At 35.8% G+C, this 16,317-nt stretch overlaps 3 protein-coding genes and 1 long non-coding RNA gene across 6 annotated transcripts; 3 read left to right on the plus strand and 1 right to left on the minus strand.

The window, feature by feature from the left end:
- Positions 1-3,054: 3,054 nt before the first annotated feature.
- On the plus strand, positions 3,055-6,674 carry LOC117984024 (facilitated trehalose transporter Tret1-like). 2 transcript variants are annotated; one of them, XM_034970672.2, is made up of 7 exons: positions 3,055-3,193; positions 3,310-3,539; positions 3,619-3,942; positions 4,200-4,332; positions 5,067-5,290; positions 5,780-5,974; positions 6,400-6,674. In XM_034970672.2, exons 1-7 carry the CDS (start codon positions 3,115-3,117, stop codon positions 6,661-6,663), a joined length of 1,449 nt encoding a protein of 482 aa, XP_034826563.1. In that variant the 5' UTR covers positions 3,055-3,114; the 3' UTR covers positions 6,664-6,674. The 2 variants fall into 2 exon arrangements, with proteins under 2 accessions (XP_034826563.1, XP_069355767.1); XM_069499666.1 differs by lacking the exon at positions 6,400-6,674 and adding an exon at positions 6,085-6,389.
- Positions 6,675-7,028: 354 nt separating this feature from the next.
- LOC117984029 (trypsin delta-like) lies at positions 7,029-11,268 on the minus strand. Its single transcript, XM_034970678.2, has 8 exons — positions 11,079-11,268; positions 10,202-10,343; positions 9,808-9,885; positions 9,167-9,311; positions 8,397-8,510; positions 7,980-8,141; positions 7,217-7,342; positions 7,029-7,146 (listed from the first exon to the last, which is right to left on the minus strand). The coding sequence occupies exons 1-8, from the start codon at positions 11,149-11,151 to the stop codon at positions 7,042-7,044; spliced, it is 945 nt and encodes a 314-aa protein (XP_034826569.1). The 5' UTR covers positions 11,152-11,268; the 3' UTR covers positions 7,029-7,041.
- Positions 11,269-11,308: 40 nt separating this feature from the next.
- LOC117984028 (granzyme M-like) lies at positions 11,309-16,317 on the plus strand. The gene is made up of 5 exons (XM_034970677.2): positions 11,309-12,511; positions 14,655-14,865; positions 15,271-15,526; positions 15,623-15,808; positions 15,969-16,317. The coding sequence occupies exons 1-5, from the start codon at positions 12,301-12,303 to the stop codon at positions 16,131-16,133; spliced, it is 1,029 nt and encodes a 342-aa protein (XP_034826568.1). The 5' UTR covers positions 11,309-12,300; the 3' UTR covers positions 16,134-16,317.
- LOC138402565 (uncharacterized) lies at positions 12,630-14,002 on the plus strand. Of its 2 annotated transcripts, XR_011236932.1 has the most exons (3): positions 12,630-12,846; positions 13,172-13,393; positions 13,772-14,002. It is a non-coding gene; the product is annotated as an uncharacterized lncRNA (long non-coding RNA). The 2 variants fall into 2 exon arrangements; XR_011236931.1 differs by having other exon boundaries at positions 13,172-14,002.

Raw genomic sequence — 16,317 nt, forward strand, 5'->3', positions numbered from 1 at the left:
TTTTTGTTTTAATTATTAAGTATATTTCCTACTTAGTAAATACTTAGTTACCTACCTGCTTATTAGTATATTTGCACACGAAGTTTCCTCAAATTTCCCCGATGAGGATGTTTCAAGCTCATTACTTTAAAATCTATAAAATATAGGTATAAAAGGAAAGGCATGACTGACTGACTGTCTGACTGATAGCTGGCATAATTTTAGATCTAGAAACATCAAAAAATAGAATATTTGAAGGTAGGTATCTAGTGAGTGTGTATGGAGAAGTGCGTAGGAACTAAGAAGTGTGTAGGTTAGGTAACCTTACGCAACGACAAATCCAGCACCGGCATGGCAGATAAAAGGGCAAGAAGAAAAGCAAAAATAAGCAAAGAAAAAGAAATTGAAAAAATAAATTTAACTTTATTTTAAAGATATTATCTAGGACTGTCCTGTTACATTTTCCAATCTTGGAATAATTTCGAACCTAGATTTAGTTACAATATGATATTTAATTTCTACACCATGTATAAGTAGGTATATAACAGCTGTTGTTTCAGTCACTGCAACACTGAATAACGTTCAAATTTCTTCAACTTCTCCGTGCAGAACCCTGCTAGCACCTCGATAGGGAATCCGCAGGGCTCGAAGTATTCTGACATCTCATCGACCATTTGTTTAAAATTCTTCACGAAATTAGAAAAGGTTGCCATATGAAGGGCGTTGTTCCATTTTAATATCATGGCTGTGAGATAGTTAAATGTTTGAAATAATGCTAAATACATACACTTTTCCTGTAGTCCGCGACGGGTCGAGATGGCAATCGGGGAGGGCACGTCCCGCACACACGTACAGCCCCCGCGCTAACCCGGTGAGGGAGCAGGTGTGCAGGGGTCCCCCCGCCTCATACCCCGATTGTCATCTCAACCTGTTACGTAGGTACCTACTATACATTTCACGCAGTCTGTTTGACTAGGTTTTTTGTTTACACGTATGCATATTGGACAAAATGATGTCCGCAACTCGTTTACGTGGCTTTTAAAAATCATGAATTATAAAAAGTCTAGATAATATGCGGGCATATTATCTTGACTTGATCCTAGATCTCTAGGATAGAAACTATCTCCGGATCAAACGTTAAATCAGTTAAACGGATGAGCCGTGAAAAGGTAACAGACAGACAGACGTGCTTTCATTTTATTCCTTCAATTAAAACCAACGCGGTTTTAATTGAAGTAACTGCAAGTGCAAAGGCTGACACTGAAAATTATGCATCGTATGGCCCTTCCAAGTGTAGGTTGGACGTCTGAGTTTCAGAATTTTCAGGCAATAAAAGGTCCTGTACGTTATGAATAGATACCTCTAGTACTACACAATATGGTAGCTACCGTGTTGAATTCATCGATGTATAATTAATAATACGAACCAACAATAGCAATGTATGAAAACAACCACATCCAAGCCATTCCATTGATGGTACCTACTTGTATTTTGTAATTTATTAGGTAATTTATTTATTGATTCTAAAAGTTATATTAACAAGGATACCATAATAATATCATTGATGAAAACATAGGATAAAACCCTGGATGAAACTGGGATGAAACATGGGGACATTGATGACAGGGACATGGTTGACAATTTGTTTACAAGTTTACAACTATTGACAATAATAATTTATGACAATTTGGCTTATAATAATTTTGTTGAAACAAGGTTGAAATAGTGATGAAAGATGAAACCAAGTTGAAATAACTATCATGATGATAATTTACAAAATATCCTTGCTTGACGACAAGATTGTGCAAATATGCACCTCCGTCACACGAGTCGATATCCCTACCTCCGTCTTGACTCTTGTGGACTAGCTAGGACTAAGTCCCACGTGGCACTATTAGGGTTCCGTACCTCAAAATCACTATAGGATCTTTGTTTGTTTGTCTTTGTTGCCTGACTGTCTGTATGTACGTCTGTCTGTCGTATCTGTCAAAAAACCTATATAGGGTACTTTCCGTTGACCTAGGTCAACGGAAAGTACCCTATATAGGTTTTCATGGGAAGGTAGCACAAGTAAAGGAAAAAATCCGAAAACCGTGAATGTGTGGTTATATCACAACAAAATTAGAAAGTGTTTATGAACAAATTGATTTACTAAATCACATATAGATGGCGCAGTCCGTCATTAGCTGGCAGTGTTCTACATAAAAGAGTTATGATCGGAACCCCTTGTGTGCGAGTCCGACTCGCACTTGATCGGGTTTTTTATGATGTCTCCTTGTAGGTATTTGAAATGAATATAGAATAAGATTTTAATCATCATAAAGCAATAAAGTGAATGCTGAAACTACAAATAGATTGGCACTGACGTAAAGTAATCGCTTGAATAAACGTGCACGAGATTATGGCGCGAGAGCCCGTAGGAGATCTTTAGTATGTGAGTGATACAGCTCAGATAAACTACCTATCTCGATCTTTATACCTATTTCCTTAAAGAAAACTTAACCTGCCAGGTAATTTGCGTTGGATTCCTTTGAAGTGGCTATCGGAAATGTTTCATGAGAGTTACAGTACGCGGCCGAAAGTGATGAACATCGGTCTTTAGAATGACATTCCATCTTCGTAGAGCGTTGTCTCTGTCACTTATACCCATATGACGCTTTGTCGGTCTCAACGACCGAGACTGCTCTACAAATCTGCTGTCTCCTTCTAAAGATCGATGTTCATCACTTTTGGCTGCGTACTGTATTTTGATGAACGTGGAAAAGAAGCAACTAAAACTTTACTTGGGAGCCAACGTGCACTTTGTAGTTTTAACTGGTTTTTTGAGCTATCTGCATTCATTTTGTGTAGGTACGTTATTGAGATAAGCATACCTTTTCTGGAAATTTTAATAGCATTTTCAAGCCAGCCTACTAGGTCTCTTACTTACTTTTTGCTCACACTATAAAGCAACTTCACGAACTCAGTTTCATGAACTCAGTGTCCAGCTGGCAGATCAAGTGTTCCATGCTCACTTTCAAATTTTCAGCAAAAACCTCTTAAAATATGTTATGGGCTCTCGACCCATTATATTTATTTTACTGTAAGGTATGTAAATAATCTTTAGATTGTAATATCTAGTTAGGAATTATGTAGATGATGTTAGATAATATGGAGACTAAACGTCGAATGTCAAGAGGACATACTTATTTACAATGGACTTTCTCGTTATTCGGTACGATATTTTATATTTTTTTGTATACTACTTCATAATAAAATTATGAAGTAGTATAAGTTCACACTTATATCTAAAACTCTCTATTTTTTTATAAACAACCTTGTCTCTTCTAGCAAATATTCCACTTTTTCTCTACGGTATTGAAAGTGGTTGGATCTCTCCCATATCAAAATACCTCCAATCAGAATCCTCTCCCACTGGATACCCTGTCTCAGATGATGAACTCAACTGGATTGTCAGTTCAATGAGCTTTGCTGCAATATTTGGTGTTCCAGTATATGCATACATCGCTGATGCTTTTGGAAGACGGTTGGGGGTGATATTACTGGCACTTCCACAAGCGGTGGGTATCAAGTAATTTTCTCTACAAATTTCGCATTTATTATATTTATAAATATTGACGATATTCTTTAAATTTTCAGATATCATGGATTTTAAGACTATCATATTCTTCTACGACAACTCTCATCATTGCCAGAATTATCTCAGGTCTAGCATCTGGAGGTTGTTTCAATATTGTCCCAATATACGTGAAGGAAATAAGTCAAGACAATATAAGAGGAACTTTGGGAACCCTTTCAACCCTGTTACAAACTCTAGGTGTACTTCTCGCATTCATTATAGGAGCTTATTTGGACTATTTTACGGTGAACTGTATCATAATGATTTTTCCGATTGTGGCGATAATATTAATGCTCAAAGCTCCCGAATCTCCCGCTTACTTGGTAAAACGAGGCAAAATTGATGTGAGTTTAATTAAATATTTAATTACATATTAGGTAGCATTCAACTTTAATTTAGGAACATATTTTTATATTCTTTTGTTTACAGTTTTTGCAAAGCGAAAGTCTTATGTCAGCAGGATTTCATTGAAACAGAGAAGTATAGTGCTGTACCTATCAGTTCGATTGTATTCTTGAATAGAAAGATGTTCATTCAAGTCTAAAAATGTACCTTCTTAAGAACAATAAAATAAATCAAAAGTACTTTTAACTTTTTAAAGGATGCAGTTAATGCAGTCGCTCTCTTAAGAGGTCTAAGCAAAGATGATAAAGACGTCCTCAGTATTGTGGATGGGATGAAAAAGGAAGAGGATTATTTTCAATCTTTACCTAAAATTACTCTCCTAAATATATGTAAGTGGTATAATAATTACTACTTATTATGAGAATTCGTTGATATATTTAACAAGTGTAGGTACCTAAATTAAGAATTGAAATCACCCCAACCCAACCCAAGGTTACCATAATATTGCTTCGTACTTTTCGAAAACGGAATCCAGAACAAGTGTAGATGAAGTCCAGACAAGTGTAGTAAGTAATTGTAAATAATATCAATTGGATGATTGAGATCCCTACATCGCCGGCTGAGAAAACAGCTGATAATCCTCAAATGGTTGAAAAGATTTACATCTTACATAGCTAAGAACCATCTGAATTTAAGTCTTCAGAATTAAAGCCCTCTATTTTCGTCGGAGGGTAAAAAATAGAGTGATGCAAAAAGGAGGAATAGTGCCAACTAATTCTGTCACTAACCCATCACCGGCTTACTACAGAGCACGGGTCTCCTCTCAGAGTGAGAAGGGTTTTGACCATAGTCTACCACGCTGGCCATGTGCGGATTGGTAGACTTCACGCACCTTTGAGAACATTATGGAGAACTCTCAGGCATGCAGGTTTCCTCACGATGTTTTCCTTCACCGTTAACGCAAGGGATATTTAATTACTTAAAACGCACATACTCGTAACTCCGAAAAGATAGAGGTGTGTGCCCGGGATCGAACCCCCGACCTCCGATTAGAAGGCGGACGTCCTAACCACTAGGCTATCACAGCTTACCAATTCTGTAGATAGATATAATTATTTTTCAGTACGGCGAAAATCCTGGCGTAAAGCTTTCATTCTTTCAATGTTAACGTTTACCTTCTTTGAGCTGAACGGAGCAATCGTTATTGTCACATATGCCTCAACAATATTACGTTATACAGGAGTAGAATTTAATATACGCCCAGAGATACAGGCCCTCAGTTTTCCCATTGTGATGATACTTGGGTCTCTTATGGTTGCCACATGTGTTGAGAGAGTTGGTAGAAAGGTAAGGATGATAAGAGTCAATAGGTAAACCGTAGGTACATCGACTTTGAAGTGACAATATGTCCTATCTCAAAGACTTTTTGATATTTCGTACCCTCCGCAGTGCAGTGCAAGGCTAGTATCTAGTTTGAAACAAAAATTTCAAAAACACGTGCACTAGTATATAGCGAGGAATCACATAGGCTGGCAGGCGTAGGTATACTTAATTACTATTTATCTTTTTACAAGTCCTTTTCCTTGTCCTGTAAAGTTGTTAAAATTGAGATATTAGGTAAGTAAAGTACGCGACAGATCGAGATGGCAATCAGGGTATGAGGCGAGAGAACGCTCCGTATACCCGCACGTCACCCGCGCTATCCCGCACCGAGTTAACGCGGGGCTGTGCGGGTGTGCGGGGCGACTTGTCGCGGACTATGCCTACCGGTTGCCAGTTCGGTCGATATCCAAAGCAACTAAACAGGAGGAGCTATAATATTGTTTTCTATTTCAGCCGCTTCTGATAATGGCATTTCTAGTTACCTCTGGTTCAATGTTCTGTATGGCAATAATGATGTTAATAGAAATTAACGGCGGTTCTGCGCCGGGTTGGCTGCCAGTACTGGTTATGATTTTATGTGTGTTTATGTACAGTGGCGGGGTTCTACCTCTATCCTATATTATGATGACGGAGATGTTTAGTTTCCAGGTACAAATCAAATAAAATATTATTAATACTATAAGGGTTATGATAATTTTACATTTTACATTAATTTTACATGATAAAAGAGCGTGGATTTGACCTGCAGCTTGTTCCAGCAAGGCGCGGGACTGCAAATACTTTTTTATACATGGCATAATATTGTATATCAAATCTTTGAAAAGAGCAACCGCTGAGTTTCTTGCTAGTTCTTCTCGGTAGGGAAGGCATTCCGAACCAGTGGTAGATGCATCTGACGATTCAAAAATACCTGTAAAACTTTAATTGAATAAAAATATTATTATTTATTTATTTATTTCGTTTTAGTCTTGACGTCTTGGATAAGTTACAGGTTGCATTCAGCAAGAAGGGAAAGTATGGATAGTAGATAGACATAGAGGGACTAAAATTTGCTGTCGAACTTTTCCTTTCAGATCCGCGCCAAATTAGTGGGTTTGGTAATAACCTACGCTTGGTTCTTAACCTTTTGGGTGTTCCATATTCATGCACTGTTATCAAACAATCTGGGAAAATATTCTGCATTCTTGTTTTACGCTTTGATAAATCTTGCCGGTGCCATATTTGCATTTATATGGCTTACAGAAACGAAAGGAAAGACTGAAGAAGAAATTCTAAAAACTATAGTTAAAGGTACAAGAAGTAAAAGGGATCATAACAAAACCTCTAGTAATATTTAATAGAACATTAATAAATAAATATCAGAAAATAATTAAATTTTATTTGCTTTTATTTTTACATCACCTTACTTATCATTAACTGCCTCTTTATGATACCTACAAGAAATCCAATTTCACATGATGTGCTTTGTTTTAGGGTTCCGTACCCGAAGTTTGCCAACGGGACCCTGTTACTAAGCCCGCTGTATCTCGTGAACCGTAATATGTAGAGAATTGAAATTTTCACAGAATGTGTATTTCTATTGCCGCTATAACAACAAATACCTAATAAAAATTTCAAAATGGCCGTTATGAAAATTTGAAAAAATAAAATAGTGTTATTTCTTGTACGACTTCGTGTGCGAGTCCGACTCGCAATTGACTGATTTATTTATTAGACTATACCATAACATCAATTGGTATAGCATTTTCACTACTATCAACACTTTCATTGCGCTCAGTTTCATTTATGACTTTGTCTATCCAGGCTCGACTAAAAGAGACCTGAAAAAAATGTTTGAATGAGTAATGAGCATAATGATATACATAAAACAGTTATAAAAGAGTAAATTACCTTCGCATACACTCCTGGCTTAGATTTGTAGGCACACTCTTCGGTACCAGAAAACAATGCTATCCCGTAAAGAGTTCCAGCACGATTCATACCACTGAAGTGGACTGCCGGGTCTCCCGTATCGCCCTAAAAATTGTAATATTTTAAAAATAAAAGTAGCAAATTGTATAAGCGTAATCATCTCGCAATGACGTTGGGTTCCCAAGGTGCTAGAAAAGCGCAGCATTGGAAAACTCAGCTCCCACTAGGTGGACAGACAGACTACACCAAACGAGTCACAGGGCGAGCCGCTGATTCAGGCGGCGTAAAACCGAGGCGTGTGGTCAAGTCAACTCCAGCTGTGGGCTTTTACCGGTTGATAATGATGATGATGAATAATCATAATGATGTATTGGGGTAAGTTGCTACTTTGTCAGACTGAGTATCTTTTCGGGCCAACGTTGCTAATTGCTACTACTTACGGATCAGTGGCAATAAAATATAAGACATGAAGCTATTCTGAGGGATGTGTGCAAAAGAACGGCTCCAGTGTTTGAACAAGTCAGGATCCAGCATGATATTTTGTCAAACACATTGCTGTTTTGTGAGCACTCAAAATATTATAAGTATGTAAGCTATTGCAGACTGGCAATGGGAAAACCCCCCTATTGATATTGACAAAGAAAATTTACTAGTCAATCTCTTCGAGTGTGAGATTCCACGTTTGTTTCATATAAATTAATTAATTCTGATAATTTGATTACGATTATTTTCTACTGCTTACCGCGCATAAAGCAATTCCTTTCACTGTGCTTTGCAAGCACATATGATCGTGCTGAAGATGATAGTCATTACCGTATTCCAACCTACACCTAGATTTGGGCACAATTTTCACAATCATTCGACGTAACTCTTGATTTACACCATCACGTATTTGGCCTGTTGCCTGAAAGCAGTACATCATTGACTTATTATAGTAGTATATCATATCACTGCAGTATATTATCTTTTAAAACCCATGTGTAACTTCTGCTTCAATTGGGAATATAGTACTTGGCTAGGGCTAGACATTTTTGCACAATGGTAGGTAGGTAAATATTCTTTCTTCTTTTTTTATTTTCTTTAATTGATTTTCATACGTATCTAAGAAAGAAAACTTTACATGAAGCTAATATTTTTCAAAATGCTCTTAAAATCTTACCACAGAACCGTAACCGGTGACAACTATCTCCCCGAAGAGTGGCGGTAGATCTGCATTGCTTGACGGTAAAGATACAGGTTGAATGCGGCTGTTGGGTACTATTAGGATATTCACCTAAAAATTCAAAAAGTTTTAATAAATTTTGAACTTCTCTAAATTGGTAAAGTAAGTCGATAAGTATATGGATTTTAGTTTTTTTATTCCATTAGGTAGATACAAATTAACCCTGCGATCTCAGGTGGTAGTAAGTGATGACTGATGATGCAGTTTAATAATATGGTAGCGGGCTAACTTGGACAGGGTGTGGCAGTTTTATTACACCTACTACCCCTTATCGATTTCTACACAGCATCGTACTGAATGCTAAATAGCTTGGCTTTGCTAGTAGGGTGGTAACTAGCAACGGCCTTAGCCTCCCACCAGATCAGACAATTTAGAAAATAAAAATAAATTGCCAAGTTGCCTCGGCCAGGAAGTGAACCCAGGACTTCCCATTTATATCCCACTAGATTTCAACATGGGGTTATTCAAGGGGTGGACCAACAAATTCCTGAAAGGCCGGCAACGCATCGGCAGTTCCTCTGGTGCTGCAAATGTTTATGGGCGGCTGTAATCACTTTACATCAGGTGACCCGCCTGCACGTTTGCTCGCTATTTCTAATTCTTTTAATAGGACTATAGCGCTTACCACTGTGCCAGGGTGGTCGTAAAAATATTAGTAGGTAGTCTAGGTACCTATAATAAGTTGGAAGATGTACAAAATTACGGACCTTTATCAAAGCAAGATTGTGCTCAGGATAGTACTGGTCTGTCCTGTAGTCAGGATGACGCTGGATGTCAGTCACTGATAGGATTCTGCCGCCGTAGTCTCTGAATACGGAACCCATTCGGACTGTTACTTCTTCCTTAGATACGCTGTAAAATACACTCAGTTTAATCTAGACCTTTCTTAGACCATCATCAAATCATATTATACGAAAAGAAACTTAATATTATACAGTTTTTCCTGCAAAGAGGGTTAATGTAAGGCAAAAATAAATAATACTAAGGATAGTTGACACCTCCCTGGCGCAGTGGTGAGCGCTGTGGTCTTAATAGTGGGAGGTCCCGGGTTTGATTCCTGGCAGGGGTTTGGAATTTTATAATTTCTAAATTTCTGGTCTGGTCTGGTTTGAGGCTTCGGCCGTGGCTGGTTACCACCCTACCGGCAAAGCCGTGCCACCTAGCGATTTAGCGTTCCGGTACGATACCGTGTAGAAACCAAAGGGGTATGGGTTTAATAAAAACTGCCATACCCCTTCCAGGTTAGCCCGCTATCATCTTAGACTGCATCATCACTTACCACCAGGTGAGATTGCAGTCAAGGGCTAACTTGTATCTGAATAAAATAAAAAATAAATAGTTAACTCACTAGTCAAAACACTGCGCTGCTGTCAATATCCATTGTTGACCAACTATTGCACCTCCGCACCAATGTCTTCCATGCAACCTGGAATCAACAACCAACCAACAACAAGCATAAAAATTAGGTATAACACATAATATCATTTATCTTCTGTCAACGGTAATGGTCAACATACGATATTAAAATTTTATTAGCTGTGTTAATATTGATAATTAATAAAGAAAGTAGGTACCTACCTACGTATTGAATATTATTACGAAACCACGAAGGAGAGATACATAAAACTTAACATCGCACCAATGCCAACCCAAGGCAAAAAGAAACCAGACCTCAAATGAACCCAGACGCTAAATGAACAGGGGCCAGTGGGCAAAAATAAGAAGTTAATTTTAATACGTACCTGACTGAGACCGTATATGGATAATCTTCTAAGCAGACAAGTCCTGACTCCGTGGTCAAGCGTTTTCTTCTGACGTGTGTAAGGTCTTCTTCCATTTTGGGTGGAAATTCACATTCTAAATCTGTATTTTTAGTTGTTGACTCTAAAATTAGGAGTAAAGGAGTTAAAGTAACAATTTTATTTTTTAATATATTTTTAGAGGTAAGTAATACTTTATCCTCCTGCATAAGCAATAATATCTCTTCGGGTCTATCTGTTGCACTCCATTATGAAATTTAGATTGTAATTTAGGTTACGATGGGGCTGGCGTGTCCGTGTCGGGCAAAAGTCCCAAAAAAATAAAGATTTAAAAAAAGAAAAAAAAAACTTTATCCGTTCTTTCATATTACATCTATAATAAAATATTTAAAATGCAATAAGTAGTTTGTTAATATTTGTTTGTACATCTGTTTTCTTCTTACTCCGCAACCGCTGGACCGATCTTGACAAAATTAGGCACAGAAATGGTTTCCAAGAAAAATGAAATTTTCTACTCGTAAGATATTTTTATCCTGGGATTCAAAGAAATTCTACGGGATTTTTAAAACATAAGCCATTCAGGTGAAGTCGACGGCATTTGTTAGTATCTTTATTATATTAATATAAAAAAATGCCTGAGATTACCAAAAATAAATTAACCCAACATCAAATCGTTACTCAAATCGAAAGAAAACCATTATAATTTAAAAAATCACTTATTCATAATTTATTACAAAAATTATTTAGGCCAATTGGTAATTTCTGGCCATTCCAGGAATTTTATGGGCATTGACATGGTATGGCCCTTAATGTCTCAAAAATATTTTGCAGTCAAAGCTTTAAACCTAAAAACACTCACCACTTAAAACATTAGACCTAAAATAACTAAAACTAACAATTAAAAAACAAATTAAATTATTCCAAGCATCCATTTTAGACTTATCTGTCCATTTTAAGAATTCAAATGAAAGTTAATAGAACTTTCAAACTCAGTTTTACTCTTATAATCAATTTAAAAACAGTTCTTGTTAAACTCAAAGTTTAACAAACACTTGTATTGTTTCAACCTCAAAGGCTAATGAAAAAGCATACCTACTATTGAGTTCCGAATACAAACATAAACACGTTACATAAGAATACCCCGTCTAAAGAAGTTTTATACCTACACGCCCCTTCTACTATAAGAATTAATTGAAATGAAACCGGTGAAGTATCTCGTAAATGAAATTAATAAGTATGTAGATGAAAGTAAAAAAAAACCAGGAAAATCAGTTTCACCACGATGAAGTGCTGTGATATAATGAAAAGTAATGTATTTTTAATGAAGAGAAAATTGATAATGATGAACTTTAGTAGACCTACAACAGCTATCGTCATACAGACTCCTTGGTTTCGAGAAAAATACTCAGAGAAAGTGGACTCAGGGCACCTCCGGGCTAAAAAAGTTTTCTATTTTATCAATGCCTATAGGTACTTTTCGAATGTCAAGTTAAAAAATATTTAGAAAAAAAAAATAGAATAGGAAAATAAAGGAGTTTAGAACGCCTTGTAAATAAAAGACAGATAAATATATCGATCCATATACAAATTGACGATACCTAATAATTATTTAGATACGTTAATTGAAACTGAAGCTTCTAGAGTTCCAATCCAATCCTGACCTGAGAAAAAACACATTTCACATTTTGTTAATTTAACAGAAACTGAATCCAGCTATCAGCCAAGGTTAAAGGTTACAGCCTATATTCTTTTGAAGTCATAAATCCAGAAATAAAAAATCGCCCTTTACAAAAAGAGATTCCATTGTAATCTTTTACGACAATCCAACGCCTTATTTTTTATCCTTTTACGAAATAATTGTGTCGATGCTCTAGAAACGATATCGTTTTATTTTCCCTATTTTTACGTTGTATTTAACACCTGTCGATAACATTGACGCTTTATACGACTAGATTAACTTGACTAAGTACGATGTTGGATCCATAAAATTTATATAATTTTATATAAGTACATCTATATTTCTTAGTGTAGCTATGGCATTTTAACTTAAATTGTTAATACTTTTTTACCAAAGTAACAAAATGAACAACAAGATAAGATATTTAATTAATATCGCTATTATTTTACTTTTTATTCATGTTGTAAAATCAGAAAATTACGATGAAAATCCAGCAGCAGATTATGAAGGAAGCGATTCTGTAGATTCAGAAAGCAATGAAGTTTATAACGTCAGCTTAAAAGAAAAACCAATTCGTGAAAGAAGTGCAGAAGTGAAGAGCAGATTTGTTGATGGTTTGTTAATAGTTTTTCAAATCATCGAGATACTTTAAGTTCAAAACTGTTTTCATACCTTATTAGAAACTTAGTTGCTGGATTTATGTCACAAACGTTTGATAGAGTCAGATCACGGAACAGAAAAAACAGTGGAAGTGCTAAGTAGGCGTGGCACGCGTGCCACAATTAAGCGTAGTTACGTAAAACTGATCCCAGTCGCGTTCTAACATCGCGTGGAGTTGGTAGTCTCGCGACAAATTCATATTGCCCTAGCAATGTTACTGTTCCGTTTTGGAGTGTAAAAATGATAGTAGGAGAAAAAATCTTAAAAATGGAGGTGTTTCGTATCATCGGTAAGTACGATTTTCATTGTTTTCTATAAAATCTTAATTTATTTCAATTTACTAATATTTAATAGAACGGTTAGTCAAAATCAACCTTAAACAATTAAGATAAAGTTTATTTTGGATTGATTCTATTCCGAAAGTACTTCGCTCCGTGTTCGCTACTCAAATAGTGATGTGGCCAAGTAGAATATTGAATTTATCGATTGATATCGATACAAGGATATAAATAAATAGTAACGCAATAATTATAATTTATTAATGAGTGAGACGTTGCATTGATCACTAAATAGACATCAGTAGTTCCTCTAACCTTCATTTAAAATATTTTTAGGTTTCCCAAAGATGCAAGCATCAAAGAGAAATGGATAGATGCAACGGGTAGAGTTAATTGGATGCCAACCAAATCAAGCATGATATGCTCTGAACATTTTTTTAGAAGTCGATTTTATAATATCAAATAAAGGATATAGATATACGAAACCTACTGCGCTTCCATCAATGAAAATCGTTAAGTCTTTTAATCAAATAACCTTGTTTTATTTTATTACTTTCAGTAAGTATTGAAAATACTTGATATTATAATACAAAACAACACACCTCTTAGTTATATTTTTGTATGAAGATTGACTGACTAAATATCAAATTTAATTCATAAACACACTAATTAATTTTTCTCCTATTCATTTTTATATAGGTACTAGATGATGCCCGCGACTTCGTCCGCGTGGATTTAGGTTTTTAAAAATCCTGTGGGAACTTTTCAACTTCCTATGTCCTTTCCCGGGATGCAAGCTATCTCTGTACCAAATTTCATCAAAAACGGTTGATCGGTTGAGCCGTGAAAAGCTAGCAGACAGACAGACAGACAGACACACTTTCGCATTTATAATATTAGTACGGATTTATTCTCAAAATTTAATTTTGGTTTCAGCCACAAAATGATAAATGTGGTCACTCCAGGTTCTTCAAAAAGACAAAGTGATTCGGAGATTCCTGCGTCTAATCACGTTACCGATTTGATGAAGGCAATAGTCGAAAAATATATACATAAATGTTCGCATACACCATTTATTAAAATTAAAAATAAGACTTTCGAAACGCCAGTTTCTTAACAAATATGTTTTATTTCAAGGGCAATAAATAAAATTTATCTATATTCATACGTTGCAGTATTTATTGTGCATACTTGTAAAAGGCATGCATACATACCAGCACTTTTATTCAATTTTATAATTACCTTTTTTAATTTTATTTTTGCGAATGAACAAAATAACGAGTATCTATCGATATCGATAGGTAATTCATTGAGCTACGTGGTGCAGCCTTAACTGAGGAGGAAAAAAAATCGACCGATCACGCAAATGTCAACCATATGTTTAAAGTAATTAAGTTTATAATTGCTACTACTTAGAATACCGCCATCTATGGTCAAGTAGCGGAATTAATTGGACAATTGAATCTAGTGTGACGTGAGTGTGACTATAGCTCGTAAATACGTTCTTCCGCTAAAGCAAAATAAATCTTATTTCTAGAGCGTCAGGGTTTATTTCCAAATCTGTGACGTAGGCTAGTTTTGACTAAACTTAAACGACAAATCAAATGATTTGTTTCTTTGTAGTGCAATATATGACTATCGGTATATTTGTATGAGTTTGGCGACAGCGGTTCCTATAGTAATTTTGGTGAATTGCACTTCCACTGTTCTTTCTGTTCCGTGAGTCAGATGCATTTTTGTTCACGGGCGAAGTTTTAAATCAATAAAACTAGGACATTTCGCATTTTTTCTTTCGATTTTATTGTTTTTGCGATTTCAGGTAACATAACGATTAATATATCTCCGTATAAAGGATCTAACACTATACCCCCTCAGTTTACGTCGCTCATTGATAATTATTCAAAATGCAAACCGACACGACTTTCTGATTATCCTTATTCAGTCTCGATTCAGAAAAAAGGTGCACATTATGCTTCTGGTGCTCTGATACATAAGAAATGGGTATTGACTGTTGCTAGGGAGTTTTTTAAGTAAGTAAAATTAATTATTGTATTTTTATTATTATCATCAGTTCAATTATTTAGTATCGGCAACGATTATATCCAATAGATGTATAACACACTAGATGATGCCCGCGACTTCGTCCGCGTGGATTTAGGTTTTTTAAAATCCCGTGGGAACTCTTTAATTTTCCGGGATAAAAAGTAGCCTATGTCCTTCCCCGGGATGCACCAAATTTCATCAAAATCGGTTGAATGGTTGGGCCGTAAAAAGCTAGCAGACATACAGACAGACAGACACACTTTCGCATTTATAATATTAGTATGGATTATTGCAGTTAACAAATGGATTATAATGTGACATAATAAATCAGTTTCAAGTTTCTTGAAAAGGATGTACATGTAAATAAATATTAAAATCACACTTTATTGCAGCATAAGAGAAACTATCAAGCTTTTTAAGGCTCGACTAGGATCAGTGAACTGTAAGAAAGGAGGAGCCTTAGTCCCATTGAAAGGAATTGAAGTTCATCCATCATACGTCAACAAGAAACCCAGTTTTGATTTGGCGATGCTTAGAATTGGACAGCTTATACAGTGCTCAGAAAATATAAGACCAATAAGTTTGTCGGTTATTAAAGAGTCGATTGTTAGTGCAAAATTTTTGGCAACCTATTGGTCAAGATTAATTGTAAGTACCTACCTAAAGAATTTTTGAAACTTACAAATTTGTAGTTTTGGAAACTGCAATTGGAAATCTTATGACAAAAAACTTTGAAATTTTCAGGTCAATGGCAAAGTCCTATCCAAATCAGCAAAAGAGCGTATGAAACAGTACAGCATGAGAGTGTCCACCCAGAAAATGATTCCTTGGGATAAATGTTATAATGTTATGCAAACATATAATAACTATACACTGGATGTATCAAGTCTTTGTTTGGAGCCCATCATATCTCATCATAGTCCGTGCATGGTACAATAGCTTTTATAATTTTTTGTTCCTAGTAAATTACCTATTGTATTATTTGTCCATTCAGCATTTTTAGCAATTTCAAGCAATAGTTAGATCTACTAAGTATTGCTGGAGGCTAAGCCTTGCCGAGATTAATCTACCTAATGTTTATTTTTTATAGCCCGACGTTGGAGCTCCTATTATCGCTGACGATGGTCTTTGGGGAATCACCTCCGGATGGATTTCGGATGACTGTTCAATATATCCCAGCCCGACTATTGCTACAAGAATCTCCTTAGAACCTATATCAACCTGGTTAGGTACATTATTGTATGAAGGTGATTGATATTAATATTATTAACTAGCTGCCCTGGCGAACTTCGTTCCACCTAACAGTCGATTAAAATTTTTAAATTTTTCTCTCCGTAAGAACCATTCTCGTACTTCAAGGAATATTATATAAAAAAGAAAAAGTAACTATTAATTTATTGTTTTTGTAAATATTTAAAATATTCGTTTAAATGTGCTGT

The sequence above is a fragment of the Maniola hyperantus genome, chromosome 7, assembly GCF_902806685.2.
Source record: "Maniola hyperantus chromosome 7, iAphHyp1.2, whole genome shotgun sequence".
In the NCBI taxonomy this organism is placed as follows: domain Eukaryota; kingdom Metazoa; phylum Arthropoda; class Insecta; order Lepidoptera; family Nymphalidae; genus Maniola; species Maniola hyperantus.